Genomic DNA, 18,655 nt, shown 5'->3' on the forward strand with positions numbered 1-18,655 from the left:
ACTGCCCCCCAGCCTTGGGTTCCTGGCTGGACAACTGGCCCTAGAAGAGGCTAGCGGGAGGTGGGGGCTGCCACTAAGTTCTTAGCCTCTCCAGTTGGGGAGGCAATTTTGTGGGTGAACAGTCAGTGGAAGTCCTGCAGAGGGGGCTCATCATGCATATTCCTGAGCAGGAGCTGTCCAGGAAACCGCCCTCAAACATCTCTTCCAGCATGCCCCGCACCATCCACCCCATCACTCAAGCCATATTTGACTCTTGTCTTCTCCAATATACCACCAAGTTTCAATGTTTAGGAAAACTATGCTTAATACAGTGAGCATTAAAACCCAAGTTGTAGGACTTCTCTGGTAGTCCAGTGGTTAAGAATCCTCCGCCTGCGTTTGATGGACATGCATTCGATCTCCTGTCTGGGAAGATCCCACATGCCGGGAAACAACTAAGCACGAGCGCCCTAGAGCCTGTGCCCTGTGGCAAGAGAAGCCACTGCAATGAGAAGCCCAAGAGCCACAAGGAAGACCTAACACAGAAAAGAAAAAAAAAAAAACGTGATAAATGCATGTTATTAAGTGTAATGACTGTTTTTCCATCTCCAAAACTGTGATTCAGTTGGAGGTGCATTTTGTGAGCTGCAACAGAAGAGAGGGGACAATGTATTTCTTTGGAGAGGGACCTTGGCATCCCAGCATGAAGGGGAGGTCTTCCTGAGGTCCAGAGTGTGGGTGAGCCATCGCACCCACATGAGCAGGAAGGCCAGCCAAACTGATGTCTCTCAGGAGAAAAGCCCCACATCCAGCCTGGAGCTAATGAAGCAAATTTCTGTCATTTAGAGGAGATGCTTCATTTCTCATTTCTCACCAGAAAGTATTCAGAAAGACAGGGCCAGGCTCAGAGCACTTTGCTATCTGTTTAATGATAAAAACAGAATTTTGGGGACAAGCTGTTTGCCTCCTGGGCTGTCCTGTGCCATATGCTGGTTCCAGCACCCTGGTTGGGATCCAGGACAGGGTGAGGGGTCTGGGTCTGGCCAGTGGGTGTGTTGACTTCTATGGCTCTCCTGGCAGGAGGGGCCCCAGGGCTATGGAGGAACAGACAGTAAGGAGTGTGGATTCCAGAACTCCAGGAAGAAGGCGGTGTGGACAAGTGATGCCCAGGATAGCTGGGTGTTTCTATCTACACCATCAGGCCTGAGGCCAGGTCTCCCACAGCTGCCCATGGGGGCCCTGCCAGGGCTACGCTGGACTCTGTCTTCTTAGTCACATCATATAAGCTTCTAAAGGCCTCACTTGCCAGATCCACATCCCCCCTCCCCAGGAAACTGCTGAGTGTGCTGTGGATTGTGAGCGTGAGGTAGGGGGAAAGGGTGAGGTGGGGGTTGAGGTGGGTGAGCTTGATCCCAAAGCTAATTCAAGGTCCTGACCATGTCCACCTGTGTATGTCCATCAACACTCCCCTTTCCTCATTCTGGACATCCCCAGATTCCAAAACCATGGATCAAGGCCAATGACTCTTTACACCAAAGATCTGCCAGGGTCTAGAGTCAGTGTCAGGGAGAGTCAGGGAGCTGGACTCTTAGGTGTGGGACAGAGTGGAGGCCAAGAGGGCACTCATGGGTGAGGGGATGAGCGTGTGTATACAGATGTCAAAAGGATGGACAGAAATGTCAGAATTACCTGTGCAGGTACAGATGACAATAACAAGGAAAACCAAGTTTGGTTTGGAAAGCTATTTGCTATTATCTATCAGTATTTTCTTTTATTTATAATTTATTTATTTTTTGGTTGTTTTGGGTCTTTTTTGCTGCACAGGCTGTCTCTGGTTGCAGTGAGGGGGCTACTCTTTCTTGAGTGCTCGGGGTCCTCATTGTGGTGGCTTCTCTTGTTGTGAAGCAGGGGCTTTAGGGGTGCAGGCTTCAGTAGTCACAGCACTTGGGTGGCAGGGGTTTCTAGGGCCCGAGTTCAGTAATTGTGGCACATGGACTTGTTGGACTAAGTCCATGTGCCACACACATGGCCCACATCCCACGGCATGTGGGATCTTCCCACACCAGAAATCGAACCCATGTCCCCTGCGTTGGGACACCTACAAATTATCCACTGTACCACCTACAAATATTTTTTAATGAATGTGCTCTTTCACTCAACATGTCATGGTTTCAAGTTATAAATGTACCCTATAGATACAGGCACACATCTACATGAAACATTGTTGTATAAATATATTTATTGCAGCCCTGTTCCTGGTAGCAAAAAAAAAAAAGGAAATAACAGAAAAGTTCATGATTAAGGAACAGGTTTAATCAAATATAGCACGTATATATTATGAAGCACTTATTATGTGGCTGTTAAAAACAGCAAGGAGGATTTATGATACTGCTTACAAAAATACTTCTAAGATGTATTGCTGAGTGAAAAAGCAGCGAGTGTAACACCCACAGTGTGTATAAAGAGTGGGGAGGGCACACACGTGTGCTTGCGCACCCTCAGTCTGTAACGGAAAGGGTGCACAAGACTGGGGCCAAGAGTGCTCTGGGAAAGGGGAACCAGGGAACTCAGGGAGGAAAGCACACACCCTTTTGCAATGTTTGAATTTTAAATTATATGTATGCATTTCTAAATGTACCGAACATTAACGCTTTCAAACACAGGTTTGGAATGAGCTGTGGCTATAGGGTCCATGCTGCTGTTGTTCGGTCCCTCAGTCGTGTCTGACTGTCTGCGACCCCCTGGACTGTAGCCCACCAGGCTCCTCTGTCTAAGGGATTCCCAGGCAAGAACACTGGAGTGGGTTGCCATTTCCTACTCTAAGGGATTTCCCAACCAAGGACCAAACCTGTATCTCCTGCGTTGCAGGTGGATTCCTTACCGCTGAGCCACCAAAGGACGCCCCATGGATTCTATATATATATTGTTTATATAACTAACGTTCTCTATTGTCTCCTAGGACTGGGGGTGCCAGCACTCAAAACGTGGAAGAAGAGTGAACATTAGGTGTAAAACCAGAACGGTGCAAACGGCAATGTAGCTTGGAACAGAAAGGTGGCGCTACAGAGCACAGGCGAGGATTCAGCCTGTGAAGAGGGCAGGGTTCTCAGAAAATGATGCTAATATGTATCTAGGTGATTCCCAGGCGGCACTAGTGGTAAAGAACCCGCTTGCCAATGCAGGAAACATAAGGGACACTGGTTCAATCCTGAGTCCGGAAGATCCCCTGGAGGAGAGGGCATGGCAACCCACTCCAGCATTCTTGCCTGGAGAATCACATGGACAGAGGAGCCCAACGGGCTACAGCCTATGGGGTCGCGAAGAGTCAGACACGACTGAAGCGACTTACCACACACGCACGCTGTTCCCTTTGAAGGAGTCAGCTGAGAGCCTGGGTACTCACAGGAATCTCTGCATTCGGGGCCTGAACATGTGTCAGGATCGCCTGCTTGAACCCTTGGCGTGGTGATACGTTACTCGCTGGTAGCATATATTTGTCTACGGAGGATGGATGTAAATATTGGAAACAGTTAAATGTCAGCAGGCCACAAATTTGGTGAAAGAAGTGAGAGATAAGTTAGGCAATTAATCTTTTGGTTAAAAAAAAAAAAAACAACAACAAAACACAAGGCCTAGAATCAGGCTGCTACTCTGATGTTTCTCAAAAATGGGCTCTGATAGCTAAGCCCAAAGAGGATGCTCAAAAGATGTGTGCCTTGGCAGCATCCTTGGAAGGAGGCTCGGGACCCAGCGGGACTACTTTGAGGAAGCCAACGCTCACTTCTTCGTAGGTTCTGTTTGCTGGCGACAGCGGCCCGGCCCGGGGTGGGCGATGAGCGCCGGGCCGGGAGGGCGGTGCGGAGGCGGCTCAGCTCTTCTTGCGCAGCTGGCTGTACTGCGCTCGGCCCAGGATGGGCTCCATGACGCTGGGCCGGAAGAAGCTGTCGCTGACCCGGCGCGTGGGCTTCTCGCGGGGCATGGCAGGGAAGGCGGCGCGCGGCAAGGCGGCTGCGTCCACGCGTTCCTCCGCGCCCGGGCCCCGAGCGCTCCGCAGGCTGCCGCGGGGCTGCGCAGGGCGCGGGGCGGGCTCTGGGCAAGCGGGCGGCGCGCCGGACCCTCTGCGCTCCGCTTCCCGGCGCTCGGCCTCGGCCGGAGGGTTGTCGATGTCCCGGAATTCGCTCTCGGGTTCCATCAGCGACAGCCTGGGGAGCTGAGGGCCGGCAGCCACGTTAGCGCCCTCAGCTTGGCCCTTGTCCCCGCGCCTCCCACCGCCGCCTTGCCTGCGGCCCCGCGGTCACGCGCGATCCGGAGAGCACAGGTGGGAGTGGGACGGGGATGGAGGATGCAGGGGAACCTGCCGAGGACGGCCACCCCTGCCGGTGTGCAAGTGCGGACCCCCAAGGCAAGGCAGGCAGCCACCCTCTAGTTTCCGGACCCGGGATCCCCCTCAGAGGTCCCTCAGTGGGAGGTCAGGGGCTTTCCTGACCCTTCCTTGGCCCAATTCCATAAGCTAAGGACAGCCCACACCTTGCCCCTGCCTGGGTCAGGGTACCCACATCTGGCTCCATTTTGGGTCCAAAGTGAAGGGAGCTCTCTGCCAAGACCCCTGTTTAAGCCTCTTGGTGTGAATCAGTGACTACTAACCCATTCCCCACCCCTACCCTCCCAGCCCTCTCCACCCTCAGCTTGAAGGGGCCTCCTGCTCTGACCTGCTCTCTAGAGCCTGCATGACCTGTTAACTTGCTCTGGGAAGGGACCCAGGGACCCCCAAACTGATAGTAGGTACCCCTGGGGTTTTCCTGCTGGGAACAGGTATTGGAATTGGGATGGGGGCAGCTGCTGTCCCCTGAAACACAGCCCACCCCCCAAGGGGTCCTGGAAGCCTCCCTCCAACACTTCCCCAGGGAGCAGCATGCAAACCTGCCAGGCCCCTCGGTCGGGAGCTGAGGGGTGAGGGCTGGGCCAGTGGGGGCCCCAGACGGATGACTGGTGACCTCTCCAGCAGCAGGTAGGAAGGATGGATGTGGGGGAGGGTCTCAGGCCAAGGCCACTGGTCTCCATATTCTTGGGGCTGCAAAGGCCCCCAGTCAAAGCCACAGTATATCAGAATGTTTCTGGGGCACCGAGGATCAGAGACTGGGGAAGGGAGAGCCGCTGTTGCCCCTTCAGTCTAATCTGCTTTTTTGGGGGGTGGGCATTAGCCAGAAGGGTGGGGGGCGCTCACCGGCACGTAGTGCACCACTGTGTCCACCACGTTGTCAGTGACACCCTTCAGGGCGTCCGACAGGGACATGGCCCTGCCCTTGGTTGAGGAGGTGGCCTGGGCCGGCGTGAGGTGCAGCATCCTCCCCGCCGTGCCCAGCACAGCCGCCGGTGCCCACATCATGACTGAGACGGTGCTCTGGAGGGCCTTCTGCAGGGTGTGCGCCACGCTGCCCAGGAGGCCCTGCGGGCCGGGCAGGGCTGCTCCCTGGTGACCAGAGCAGGGTCAGTGCCTCCACAGCAACTCCCCTGACCCGTCCCCTCACCATCCCCGGAGCCAGAGGCGAAAGAATCTGGACGCTAAATCAGAAAAAGAAGGAACTATAGGCCTGGCTCTTGGGAAGGTCACTTCTGTGCTCTGAACCTCAGTTTCTTCATCTGCAAAATGGGGATGACAGTCTCTGTCCTATTTTATGGGGTTGTTGTGAGGATCTGCTGAGAGAACTATGAGCTGGGTGCTCAGGGGTGAGGGGAAGAGTGCTGCACCCATGTACACGTCCCTGGGCCTGGGGGCAGAGACCCTGGTGTCACCCTGTGCCTCTGCTTCTCACCCCCTCAGGGGGCCACAGGACCCCCAGGGTCCTGCACACCCCCTCGGCTGGCACTCTCCCCTCACCTCGCTGAGCTTGCTGTCCTCGGTCTCTGAGTCCTCCTCCTCCTCGGTCTCCTCCCCCTCAGTGTCCGTGTGCTCCTCGTGGTCCTCCTCCCGGGTGGCGGTGAGGCTGTGCAGCCAGGGCACCCGCACCTCGCTCCTCCGCCGCGACACCACCTGCCCGGCCGCCGCCGCGCCCCACTGGGCCAGGCTGCTCTGAGGGCAGGAAGGCGGCGGTCCACTCGCTTAACTGCCCCTGTGAGAGGCCAGGCAGCCCCAGCAGGCAAAGCCCCGCAAGGTCAGGGTAGGGGGAGGTGAGCGGGGCCTGGCCCCAGGGGACTGTCCAACTTTTTATGGAGTGATAACTTACACCCACTGAGGTGCGCACGGCTTTAGTGTACAGCTCTGGGAATTTTTAGAAACACATGTGAGTGTGACCAGCACAGATCAAGACAGAGACCATTTTCAACACCCCAGAAAACCCCGTGCCCCTCACCCAGCCGGTACCGCCTCAGGGGACCACACACTGGCCTCTATCACCAAGCATTAATCCTGCCCATTTGTGAATGGCCTCACACGTTTCCTTCCATGCATAGCTTTTGTTCAATGTCATGCTGTAAGATTCACCCACAATACTGTCTGAACAGTTCCTCCTTTGTCATTTCTGTGTCACACTCCACTGAATAAATATACCAAAATTTACCTATTTCAGCGCTGATGGACATTGGTGTTGTTCCCATTTCTTCACTAAGGATAAAGCTGATAGTAACATTCCAACATGTCTTTGAGGGATATAAGCTCTCCTCTCTGTTGGGTAGAGTTGCTAAGTCATAGGGGATGTGTATGTTTAGCTTTCAGAGGTACTCCTTGCAGTTCTTTAAAAAGTGAAAACAATCAAGAGGGCCAGAGGTTCCCTGGGAGGAAACTGACCTGGGCAGGTGGGCAGGTGTCCGCTGAGGCACAGCCCAGCTCATTTCAAACCCCTAGGGGGCCCCACAAACAGAGTCTCCTTGTTCTACAACCTTAGGGGACACCATTATTATCTATGTAAACGGTGGTTTCTGAGGTTGTGCCGCAGAGTGGCCTCCGTCTGCTTTGGGCTAGGCTAGGGCACAGGAGTTAGTCTAGCCCCCATGGGGAAGTGACCCCCAGTGTAGGAGACAGGGGAGAACTACTGCTCCCTACAGGACCAGGCATGTGGCGGGCTCTCAGCAAACATTTGCTTAAATGAATGAGCCAGATTTGACAGTGCTTTTAAAAGTGCCGCCCTCATGATGACTGAAAAGCGGTTATCTTGTTCACTGACCTTTATGCGGTAACGTTTTTATTTCCTTTTTTAGTGGGGGCAGGGGACTTAGTTTCTTATTAAAGTTCCTATGAAAAAAATCCAGGCTATCCCTGCTAAAATACACAGAGAGTGTGGTGTTTGGGGGAGTAAGCCCTATCTGGGGCTAGAAAAGACAACTCTACCAGAGGTGCAGTGGGATGCCAATTAGAAGCCTCTAGAAGGGAAACCAGAAGCCTGGGGGAAGTCAGGGATATGGCCAAGCAGGGGCTCTCTGCCCCACAGGAGGGGTTTGGTGCCTTGCACCTTGCTTATTCAGAGGTGACACTCCCAAGTGCCTACAGAGAAGATGAGTGGGGGGAGGTTTCTGCTTTCTCCCAAGAAGGTTGGGGGATAGAGTGGAACCTAGAGGGAGAATGGGAGACACAGAAGGGGGTGGGGTGGGGTAGGATGATCCTAACAAGCAGGCCTGCCCTCTTCTCCCCTTGCATCCTAGAGGGTTAGCCCTCCACCCCACCTAAGGTCTCTTATCCTTAGACCTAATGTTCCACACCCCCCCGCCACCACCCCCCACCCCGGCTGGAAGACAGGATGTTCTGGGGACAGGAGGTGGAATTGGATAGGGGATGGGAGGGACCAGGAGGTCCACAGGGTTCCCAGGCCATGGCAACTTAGGGCAGACACTCACCAGAGGCGCCACACCTGGGATCCACATGGCCAAGGCATGGCCCTGTTTCAGTGCCTGGGCTGTGGTCTGGAAGGTGTGTCTAGAGAGAGTGTTGGCCAGGGCCCCAACCCTGCTCACGAAGCTCGGCTTGGCCTTGGGAGGTTTCTGGGCATCCTGCAGTCCTGCGGCAGGGGCTAGGTGGGAGTTGTAGGGGGGGAAGGAGAGGAAAGCAGATCAGAGAGGGGCTGGACAAAGCTGGGTTGTGTCTAGAGTTGGAAAGGGATCACCCTACTCCAACACAAGCTCACTGGAGATTTGGGGAAGTCACTTTCTCCACTTAAAAATGGGGAGAGGGGCCAAATGAAAATGGAGCCCTCTGGAAATCTTGCTGGGCCTTCCCTGCTCCACAGCAGTGGCCGTGTGCTCAGTCACTTCAGTCGTGTCCGACTCTTTATGACCCTAAGGAGTATACCCAGCCAGGCTTCTCTGTCCATGGGATTCTCCAGGCAAGAATACTGGCGTGGGTTGCCATGTCCTCCTCCAGGGGATCTTCCCAACCAAGGAACAGAATCTGTGTCTCCTGCATTGCAGGCAGATTCTTTAACCTCTGAGCCACCAGGGAGAGCAGTGGCTAGATGAGCCCTGGCTGCTTCTTCCTAATCCACAAGCAACAGGGCAAGGGTTGGGGGGGGATCTCCCTTTCCAGCAACCCCCACAGTGGCAGATACCTGACTCTTCGTTGGCTGGAGGGAGGAAGAACTCTACCATCTTCTCGACACCACCTAAGGCCAAGTCAGCCCCTCCAGATGCCAGCCGGCCAGCTCGGGTGTTGGCAGCGTACTCGGCAGTATCTCTGGCCATCCCCCAGGCAAGCTCACAGCCGGCCAGAGCGGCCCCTAGGACTTTGTCTGAAGTGCTGGCAATGGGCACACTGATGCTGTTCCTGGCGCTGCGAAGGCGGGTGGAGATGGTGTCCTTCAGCTCAGAGGCGATCTGGTGGAAGGGATGGGGAGTCAGACGTGAGGCTCTGGGAGGGCCTACATCCCGCTTCAGGAAAGTCTCACTTAAAGGCCCAGGGGACTGGCGCCAGTATTGGGGCACCTTGATTAAGCTGAACTTTAAAGGGAAAGGGCTCTAGTCCTTTCTGCGCCAACCACTTGGATCTCTTGGCTTCTCTCTACCCCATTTCTGCCTGTTGAGATGCTAATCATCCTTCAAGAATCACCCCAGTGACCAAATGCTTGATAACACTTGTCCTTATATCCTCAAGGCACCTCCTCCACTGTTTCTTCCGTTCTGCCCTCAGAGCACTCCTCACATTCCCATCTATTATTAGGCGATCATACGAATGTGGCTGGCCTTTATACAGGTTCTGCACTAAAGTAATGTCTTTCTCTCCTTTGACTTTTTGCCTTTTAATACAGTTCCTTGGGTTCCTGAATACTCCTTGGAAGGACAGGTGTTGACGCTAAAGCTCCACTACTTTGGCCACCTGATGCAAAGAACCAACTCATTGGAAAAGACGCTGATGCTGGGAAAGATTGAAGACAAGAGGAGAAGGGGACGACAGAGGATGAGATGGTTGGATGGCATCTCTGACTCAATGGACATGGGTTTGAGCAAGCTCCGGGAGACAGTGAAGACAGGGAAGCCTGGTGTGCTGCAGTCCATGGGTCTCAAAGAGTCAGACACAACTGAGGGACTGAACAACTCCTTTGACTTGGGAGCTTCTTTGTGACAAAGGCATTGCCCTTTATCTGGAAAAATAAGTGAAGAGCAAGGCCTCAGAGCTGAACAGCCCTGCTCTCCTGTGGCTTCCACTTCAGGCTGTATGGTCAGGGGGAAGTCACTAGTTTTCTCTGTCAAATGGGGATACCACCCCTATCCCAGAAGGTTTGAAAGTGTTAGTCGCTCAGTTGTGTCCAATTGTGACCCCATGGACTGTGGCCTGCCAGACTCCTCTGTCCATGGGCTTTTCCAGGCAAGAACACTGGGGTGGGGTACCATGCCCTCCTCCAGGGGATCTTCCAACCCAGGGATCAAACCTGGGTCTCCTGCATTACGGGCAGATTCTCTATGTCTGAGCCACCAGGGGGAAAGAGGATTAAAGGAGAGGACTCTATAAATCACGTGTCATGACTCCTGGCATAGGCTAGGGCTCACTCAGTAAATGTGAGATGAGTGGTAGTTTATCAGTGAGATGGATGAGGTCTGAGAGTGAAATGTATCCCCCTGAAGCACCAGACCTGGCCATTAAGACAGCAAATACCCAGTGAATAGGTATCCAGGTGAAACGACTTTTTCAGTCTCATGGTTCATAAGGTGTTGGATTGTGAAGACATGGGACAGCAATCCTGAGATCTGGTGAGTGTGACCCATGATCTTAGGCGTCTGTAGTCACCAAATCAGATAAGGCAATGGCACCCCACTCCAGTACTCTTGCCTGGAAAATCCCGTGGACGGAGGGCCTGGTGGGCTGCAGTCCATGGGGTCGCTATGAGTCGGACACAACTGAGGGACTTCACTTTCACTTTTCATGCATTGGAGAAGGAAATGGCAACCCACTCCAGTGTTCTTGCCTGGAGAATCCCAGGCACAGGGGAGCCTGGTGGGCTGCCGTCTATGGGGTAGCACAGAGTCAGACATGACTGAAGCTACTTAGCAGCAGCAGCAGCAGCAGTCACCAAATGGTCTGATGTAGGCCCATGGGGTTTGTCATAGAGGGGGGATCAGGAGCAGTGGCCCCCACTCCCAGCTCCTGTATGAGTCTGCCTCTGGGCTGTGCCTGCTGGTTTCAGAAAGCCTGCCTTTGTCTGGTCCCACAGGGAGAGGAAGAAGCCCGTTGTGCAGTTTTAGGGGCAGGCAGTGGCCACCAGCCGGGGAAGGCATAAGCCATGCCATCCTGCATCATGGGCTCATGCCTGTTCCTCCACTGAGAGGCAGTGACAACAGAAGGTGGACGTGCAGAGAAGAGGGGAGGGGCTCACCTTTTCAGGAGGATACTGGAGGGCGGGGATCTTTTCCTCTAGGTGGTCCAGGCCTCGGCAGGCCAGCTCGTTGGCAGCTACAACTGGAAGCAAAAGGCCGTGGTGGGGTGAACCCTGCCTTTACCGTGAGGACCTACCAGGGGCCTCTGTGCCAAGGAAGGCACCTTGGAGCCCTCCAAACCCCCAGCCCTGCCACCTCCAAAGTGCTGGGCAGCCTGAGGCCCTCTGCCACCACTGGCCCCCATCTACTGTGACTCCTTGACACCGGGATGTCTCCCCTCTGGGTAGCTCTGCAGTCATGCACACCTGCTCTCAGCGCCTGCCACCTACATCTGCAGTGTGACTTCAGGCAAGTCTTAACCTAGCTGAGCCTCAAGCTCCTTATTTGTCAAGTGTGGATTAATGTGGACAAACCTTGCAGGGTTGTCAGGAGGAGGAAGTGACAGAACCTATGGGAATCACCAACGGATTTTGGCCTCTCGTCCTCCTATGACCCCTGTCTGGGTGAGCACTGGGCGAACATGACAGGGGAAAGCAGAAGTGGCAGCAGGAAGGAAAGGCAGTCGGGCCCTCAGGGAAGACCTTGCTGGGAGCTGGCCTGGCACTGCTTAGGGCCAGAGATGACAGGCTGGTCTAGAGTGCCAGATGGTCCGTGACCCTTCATTTTAACCTTGAGGAGTGAGATGGTCAACAGTGGGAAGAGGGTCACAGGGAAGAGAAAGAGGCAAGTGACAGAGGATGCCAATGCTCCTGGAAGACATGGCCCAGGGGCTACTGAGGACGTCAGCTCTGCGCCCGTGATCATGGAGATCACAGTTTCAAAGGATACCTACATCTTCTCTTTCACATATTCTTTCTCCAGGTATCTTAGGTTTTCACAAAATTCTCAAGCAGCAGAGAGTTCAGATGACTCAGCTGACTTCTGACATTGGGCCAAATGAGACCCAGGGAGATTACTTAAGGAGCTTGCAGGCAGGGAGGTGGGCCCAGGCCCAGGTCTTCTTTGTATCTGTCCTCTCCTATTTGCTGTGCCAAATCCACAGGTACCCATAACTCTCTTCAGGATGGTGAAGGTCCTAGACTGCTGGAATTTCCTTCAGTCCTGTCAAGAGCTGTGCCAGGGAGACCATATTTTCAAATGAGGCAGAACAACTTGAACAGGGGCAGGCCTGGTAAGCTGTCCTCCACCTTCAGGGCCCTGGCTGGCAACTCTCTTCTGCCACTGCCTGTCATGGGGCCAGGAGCATCAGCTGCGGGACCCAGAGGGCTTCCCCTTTCCCTCCACTCGCCCGAGCCCTGCCAGGCCAGCCCTCCTGCCCACTGGCTCTGTGCCAGACTCTGCCAGTTTCTGCTGCTACTGGATCTGGAGCTAAACTGTGTGTCTGGTCTGCCCCACACCCCCCCACTGTCCACCCCATAACTCTGTCCACCCCTTCTCCTGCCAATTATCATCCCAGGAAAATGCCAACTGGATCAGAGATGAGGCATCATAGATGAGATGAGACCTATGTCTATATCTGTCTCTCATCTCTCAGTAACATACTTGCACGCTAAGTCTCTTCAGTCGTGTCTGACTCTTTGTGACCCCATGGACTCTTTGCGACCCCATGGACCCCATGGCTCCTCTGGCCATGGGATTCTCCAGGCAAGAATACTGGAGTGGGTTGCCATGCCCTCCTCCAGGGGATCTTCCAGACCGAGGGATTGAACCTGCGTCTCCTGTATTGGCAGGCAGTCTCTGTACCATTAGTGCCACATATCTGCATCTAAATCACCTGTATCTATAAATGAAACAACTATGTAATGGGATGTAGAGAGTTAGGAAGGTAGTCAGATACAAACAAAAAGGCAAACAGACAAGCTGGCTATCAGACAGACTGGCAGACAGGTAAAAGATTGGCAAGCAGTCAGCCTCCGAGTGCCATGAGGACTCACACTGGGTGGACAGCCTGCGGACCACTGGCTCCATGCTCCAGGCCGCCAGGCTGCTGGCGCCCTGCACACCCTTCTCGTAGGCATTGCATACAGAGGCCACCAGGGGGTGGGCTTCCTTGGTGCTGGCGTAGGTCTTCTGGAAGCACTCACAGGTGCCGCTCACCACCGGCAGCTGCAGGACCCGCTGCAGCACATTCTCCTGCTCCTGGCGTGGAAGGAAAGCAGCGAAAGAAATCAGCCCACCTCCTTCTCCTACCTCCTGGGGAGGCGGTCTCAGAGCTGCAGTGCCCACTAGGGCTGGCCTGGGTCCAGAATAGAGAGGCCTCTGCAGGCCTCCCAGGAAACGCAAGAGCCGGGTGGCTGCGCTCTCCTGGTCACAGTCCTGGTTCTGGAGAGCTCCTGAGGCAGCCTCCATCCTCCAGGGGCCACCCCACCCTGCAGCCACTTGAACTTCACGGCCAGGAGTGAGGAGCCGGTGTACCTGTCTGGAGCTTCAGTCCACCGTGGACTGGGAGCTTCCCCTGAACATCTTTTGGGTCTTTCTGGGACACACCTCCCTGCCTCCAGTGCTGGTCCCACTGCCTGGGGTGCTCCCCTTCCCTCCCACAGCCCTTTCTGTCTGACAGAAGACGCAGCTTGAGCATTGTTTCTCCTGAGAAACTTCCTGACTCTCCCTCCTATCAGAAGTCACCATCTCCCTCCCTGGGATGTGTCCGGACTCGCACATGGTGCTGTGCTTGTGCTGATCACCTGTGTGCTTGGCTCCATCCCAGGAGACTCCCACCAGTGTACCTCCAGGGCCTCACCTAAAGCCTGCAGAGTTATGTTAGCTCAACAGGTGGCAGGGCTGCACCTAAGGTGTATAGACCTGCCCAATTGGACAGAATGACAGAATCCTAGGCCTCTAGGGGCCTCTGAAGCAAGAGTGCTTCCCACATCCGTCTGGGAGGCTTGCATTTGGAATTCTCCTCGAATGGAGCTCACTCCTCATAGAGTGGCCTATGCCCCTTGTTGGACAGCGTGGCTGAACTGGAATCCACCTCCACCCACTGCTCCACCCGCTGCGCTGTGGAACAGTGCTGAGCACATCTATTTCATCATTCATGGGCTGGCCTTTCACACACTTGAAGATAAGCATCTCTGCCTTTAGCAGTTCCTTCTGTATTCTAAATAGCTCTAGTTCCTAACTTAGCTTATAAACGAATCAGTGCCCTGATCTGCTAATTCCATCCTCTGCACACACTACATTTTGACATAGCCTTTATAGCACTCAAGCTTGAAGACAGCATTCCAGGTATGATCTGAATGTGTGAGGTCCAGTGAGACCATCACCTCTCATTACTGGGATGCTGGGCTCTTATTAATGCATTCTAACTTTGGCAGCAGGCATATAATTAAACTTTGGATCACCTAGGAATCTTAGTTAAAATTTAAAAAGTGGTCTTTGAGTAAAAAAAAAAAAAAATGCAGATTCTAATCTTGCAGAGAGAGACAATATTTATTCAGTGCCATTATGCTCCAGGCACTGATTGAGGTGCTTCGGTAACAGAACCTCATGTAACTCTAACAGCAACCCTCTGAGGTCAGCATTGTCACCAGCACTTTGCCACTGAGGAGAGAAAGACTCAGCAATATGAAGTGACTTACCCAACAACACAGAGCTAGTAAGTGGCAGAGCCAGGCTTCCAACTCAGGCCTGAGATGGCAAATTTGTGGTTTGCTTCAAAATAACATAAGATGGGTGAAAGGATGGGTGAGGAGAAGGCAGAATGTCCATGGGATTTGGTTGCTGTGGCTAGTGAAGGGTATTGTATTTTTCTGTCTATTTTTAGGAATATTAGGAATTCTCCACATAAACATCCCAAGTCTGGCTCAGATGTTCAGGTTCTTTTTGTAGTTTTGAATTTGCACTGCTGCATAGTTTTTCTCCAGAGGGGAAGACCTAGCTTCTTCTGTTTGTAGGAGACTTGCATGTACACCAGACCGTAGGCTACAATATTTCAGGTTTTGGCCTTGCAGATGAGTTTGACAATTTGAACTAGAAAAAGGTTATGACTGTACACAAGAAAAATTTTCTTTAACATTTTGGACAAAGCCTTCGGGAGTTGATTCAGGCAAAGCCAAAGAAGGAGAGAGGTCCTGGGATGGAAATATACTACCATCTGTTAGGGTGGCTTAATTATGCACGTGACCATTTTATGCCCCTCTGTGTTCTATGATCAAATACAACACATGGCAATTCCTAGTGCAAAGGTGAGTTAAAGCCTAACTTGGGACAAGATGGATATTAGATGGGCTCATAATTTTTCAGCTTCATTATTTGAACTGTGCCTAAGTTGGAGAGGCCTTGCCAGGAGGCATCAATACACCTAAACGTGTTAAACCTGTCTGAGTCATGCTGAAGACCAGGCTAGACAAACAGTACTAGACACACTGCCCCTGTAGTCCCTTCTCACATACATAACGTGTGCTGTGTAGCTCTAAGAGGTGCCATTTACACAGACTAACATATCCAAGATGGCTCTGGAGTTACAGAATGCAGAGTCTTGGTCCTGAGAATTCAGTTTTGCCTGGATGGACAAAGCATGGACTTCTGTGTCAGGCTTTAGAATACAGTATTTGCCTTCCTCTCCTTGTCCCCCACCAGCCAATTTTTTCTCCAAGGTGCTTAGTTTTTAAAAGGCATCATCCCACCCCCCACCCCTCACATTCTCTAACAGCCTTCTGCAAAAGCAAGAATAATGAAGATGTAATGCTCAATGAATTATGAATATAACCTAGACATACTTTGCTCTAAGCCCCCTGAGCCCTTCCTCCCAGCTGCTCCCTCCCCCTAGAGTTGTCTACTCTTCATATAAGCCCAAGTTACTTACAGGGAGGTCTCCATCCAGCAAGGTGGGGCCCTTGTTAACTGCCATTGGAGCTCTTCAAACTGCAAAGCAAAAGGTTTTAGGTCCATGAGAAAGTCCTCAGCCTGAGATCCACAGGGTCAGTCCCTATCCCTCAAGGCCATCAAGGGACCCAGGCTTCAAGTTCCCTGAAGAGAAGGTATTTGGAGGGTGAATTTCACAGACAAGTGGCTAGTCCTTAGAGTCCTACAAGGATGAGGCCTGGCAGCCTACTTGTCAAGACCGAAGTTTCTTTTAAGTATTCAGGGTAAGAAACAAAAAATGAAAGTAGCTTCTAAGAGATAAGAGGTTTTAGATGAAGTTTGGGAGCTCTTAGATGAGGGTCCAAGAGACTAAAAGAATGAATTTCAGGTTTAGTCTTTTTTTTTTTTTAATGAAAAAGTTCTGCATTAATTCCTCTCTTTTTAAGCAAGCATAGCTGCCAGTCGTTCCTCTGCTCAGCCAGATAAGAAAGTAGCCATTCGTAAAACCAGCCATTTCAGTTGTGTTCTGGAAAAGCCAGTGGCTGCAGAGTATTTACATTCTTGGTCATTCACCCTCAATAACCTCTCCTTCAGGGGTTTCCCTGCAGGCCTCTTCATCCTCAGTAAAATTCCCAGAAGACCCTTACCCTCAATTTCTTTACTTCTCAGAAACCAACCAGGTAAGGTTGTCTCGGAAGCCCCACACTCACTCCAGCTGATGTTGTCTCAGTGCCACAGAGCCCAGGCTGCTGAGTGTCTCGTCCGGAGGAAACAAATCCAATTGCTCTTGAGCAAAGCTATTAACACCTCCCAACTAGAGGAGGGCAGAGAGGAAGAGAAAGTCCGGTCAGCCTGTTGTCATGGTTATTTGACCCAGGGTCCCCTGGGCATATCCTGACTTCTGTAAGGAGATTTAGCCAACTAGGGGGTAGAGAGCAGGGCTGAGGGAAAACCAGACTCAGAGGAGTTATTATTCCTGAGCAATGAAATATCTGCTCTGTGACCCATTTCTGACCCTCAATTCTCAAAAAAGCTGTTTTCCAGAAAGAAGATGTTGGGGTATATGTCATTAAACTCATAACCTCTAAAGTTGTATAATCTTTGACTCCTTTTCCATAGGGGGTCCTGTGGAATGGTTTTTAATCCATTTCCCTCATCCTTATTTTTTACTATCAAGAATGACTTTTGAACAGTAAGATTTAAACCCACACAGGAACACAGTTTACCTGAACGTGTCTTTTGATTATGAAGATAAATTATTCTCAGTGAAGAAGAGAACCAGAGCTGGGGTAGATTCCTTGACAATCTAGGTTTTAATGGAGCTATTTCAATCTCTGTAAATCCCAGATTTCCAGAAAGTTTATTGAACTCTGCCTGATTTAAGATGCCACCAGAATATGCAGTGAGAAAGCCAAATGGATTTTGTCAAGTCTGGAAAAGACAATGTTGACCAAGATTCAGTTACTGATCAATAGCATCCAGACAGCCACTGATCACCTCCCCTCCCTTCCTTAGTAATGAATCAGACAGGACCCCAAGTGCTAATTCCTGGCTTCAGAGATGATGGAGGGCTGTGATGTAAGCCATAGGTTTCAGATTATCTAAGAAGGGCTTTTTAATTAACACTGGTAATAGGACAAAACTTATTTCCCTTATTTTTTGCAAAATCGTACCTACTGTTGGCTCTCTGCTAAGCTGTACACCGTGGGCAATCAGAGAAAGAGGCAGCAAGTAGAGAGGAATGGAGATGTGTAACAGATCCTCTGTAATCAATTCTATGTCTAGGATATGATAAGGCAAGAAACTAGAAGTCAGGAAGGGGAGGAAAGAGTCAAATGGAGTCTCCAAAAAGAATAATAAATATGTGATACCACCAATTGATGATAAAAACTCTTCAGAAAGTGGGCTTAGAAGGAACCTACCTCCACATAATAAAGGATATGACACACCTAGACATACGACACACCCAGAGCTAAAATCAAACTCAATGGTGAAAGGTGAAAGTATTTCCTCTAAAGTGAGGAATAAGACAAGGATGTCCACTCTAGACACTTTTACTCAACACAGTTTTGGAAGTTCTAGCTATGGCTATCAGAGAAGAAAGAGAAACAAAAGGAATCCGAAAGATTCCAAACAAAAGGAATCCAAAATGGAAAGAAGTAAAACTGTCTGTTTATAGACGACAATACCTAAGAAATCCTAAAGATGCTGCTAGAAAACTACTAGAGCTCATCAGTGAATCTGGTAAAGTTGCAAGATACAAAATTAATACATAAAAATTTCTTGCAATTCTACACACTAACAATGAAAGACCAGAAATACAGATTACAGGAACAATCTCATTTACCATCACATCAAAAAAAAAAAAGATACCTAGGAATAAACCTACCTAAGGAGGCAAAACTATAGGATACTGATGAAAAAATCAAAGATGACACAAATGGAAAGCTATACCATGTTCTTGGATTGACAGAATCAATACTGTGAAAATTACTATGCTACCCAAAGCAATCTACAAATTCAGTGCAATCCCTATCATATTACCAGGGGCAGTTTTCACAGAATTAGAACAAAAAATTTTACACTTTGTATGGAAACACAGAAGACCCTGAATAGTAAAATCAATGTTGAGAAAGAAGAACAGAGCTGCAGGAATGAGGCACCCTGACTTCAGACTATACTACAAAGTTACAGTAATCAAAACAGTATGATTCAGGCACAAAACCAGAAATATAGGTCAGGGAAACAAGATAGAAGTCTAGCGATAAACCCATGTACCTGCACCTATGACCACCTCAGTTCAGTTCAGTTGCTCAGTCATGTTCAACTCTTTGCAGCCCCATGGACTGAAGCGTGTCAGGCCTCCCTGTCTATCACCAACTCCCGGAGTTTACTCAAACTCATGTCCATTGAGTCAGTGATGCCATCCAACCATCTCATCCTCTGTCATCCCCTTCTCCTCCTGCCTTCAATTTTTCCCAGCATCAGGCTCTTTTCAAATGACTCTGTTCTTTGCATCAGGTGGCCAAAATACTGGAGTTTCAGCTTCAGCATCAGTCCTTCCAACAAATATTCA

General features: G+C 51.2%; 1 protein-coding gene across 4 annotated transcripts; it reads right to left on the minus strand.

Annotated features, from left to right (window-relative positions):
• PLIN1 (perilipin 1) lies at window positions 2,271–17,004 on the minus strand. Of its 4 annotated transcripts, none has more exons than XM_018066568.1 (10): window positions 16,806–17,004; window positions 16,290–16,393; window positions 15,581–15,639; window positions 12,708–12,912; window positions 10,773–10,855; window positions 8,514–8,778; window positions 7,807–7,979; window positions 5,858–6,049; window positions 5,204–5,449; window positions 2,271–4,189 (listed from the first exon to the last, which is right to left on the minus strand). In XM_018066568.1, the coding sequence occupies exons 3-10, from the start codon at window positions 15,623–15,625 to the stop codon at window positions 3,848–3,850; spliced, it is 1,551 nt and encodes a 516-aa protein (XP_017922057.1). In that variant the 5' UTR covers window positions 15,626–15,639; window positions 16,290–16,393; window positions 16,806–17,004; the 3' UTR covers window positions 2,271–3,847. The 4 variants fall into 4 exon arrangements, with proteins under 4 accessions (XP_017922057.1, XP_017922056.1, XP_017922058.1 ...); XM_018066567.1 differs by having other exon boundaries at window positions 16,227–16,393; XM_018066569.1 differs by lacking the exon at window positions 5,204–5,449 and having other exon boundaries at window positions 16,227–16,393.

This window comes from Capra hircus, chromosome 21 (genome assembly GCF_001704415.2).
Source record: "Capra hircus breed San Clemente chromosome 21, ASM170441v1, whole genome shotgun sequence".
NCBI lineage: Eukaryota > Metazoa > Chordata > Mammalia > Artiodactyla > Bovidae > Capra > Capra hircus.

What these genes read in the sequence shown, in the direction of transcription:
- PLIN1 (XM_018066568.1), bottom strand. Translation starts at nt 15,625, where the DNA reads ATGGCAGTTAACAAGGGCCCCACCTTGCTGGATGGAGACCTCCCT. An exon ending in CCGCAGGCTGTCCACCCAGT is followed by an intron (nt 10,856 to 12,707) that starts GTGAGTCCTCAT and finishes TTTTGCTTCCAG; the next exon opens with TTGTAGCTGCCAACGAGCTG. An exon ending in CAGTGGTGCACTACGTGCCG is followed by an intron (nt 4,190 to 5,203) that starts GTGAGCGCCCCC and finishes GCCGGCCCTCAG; the next exon opens with CTCCCCAGGCTGTCGCTGAT.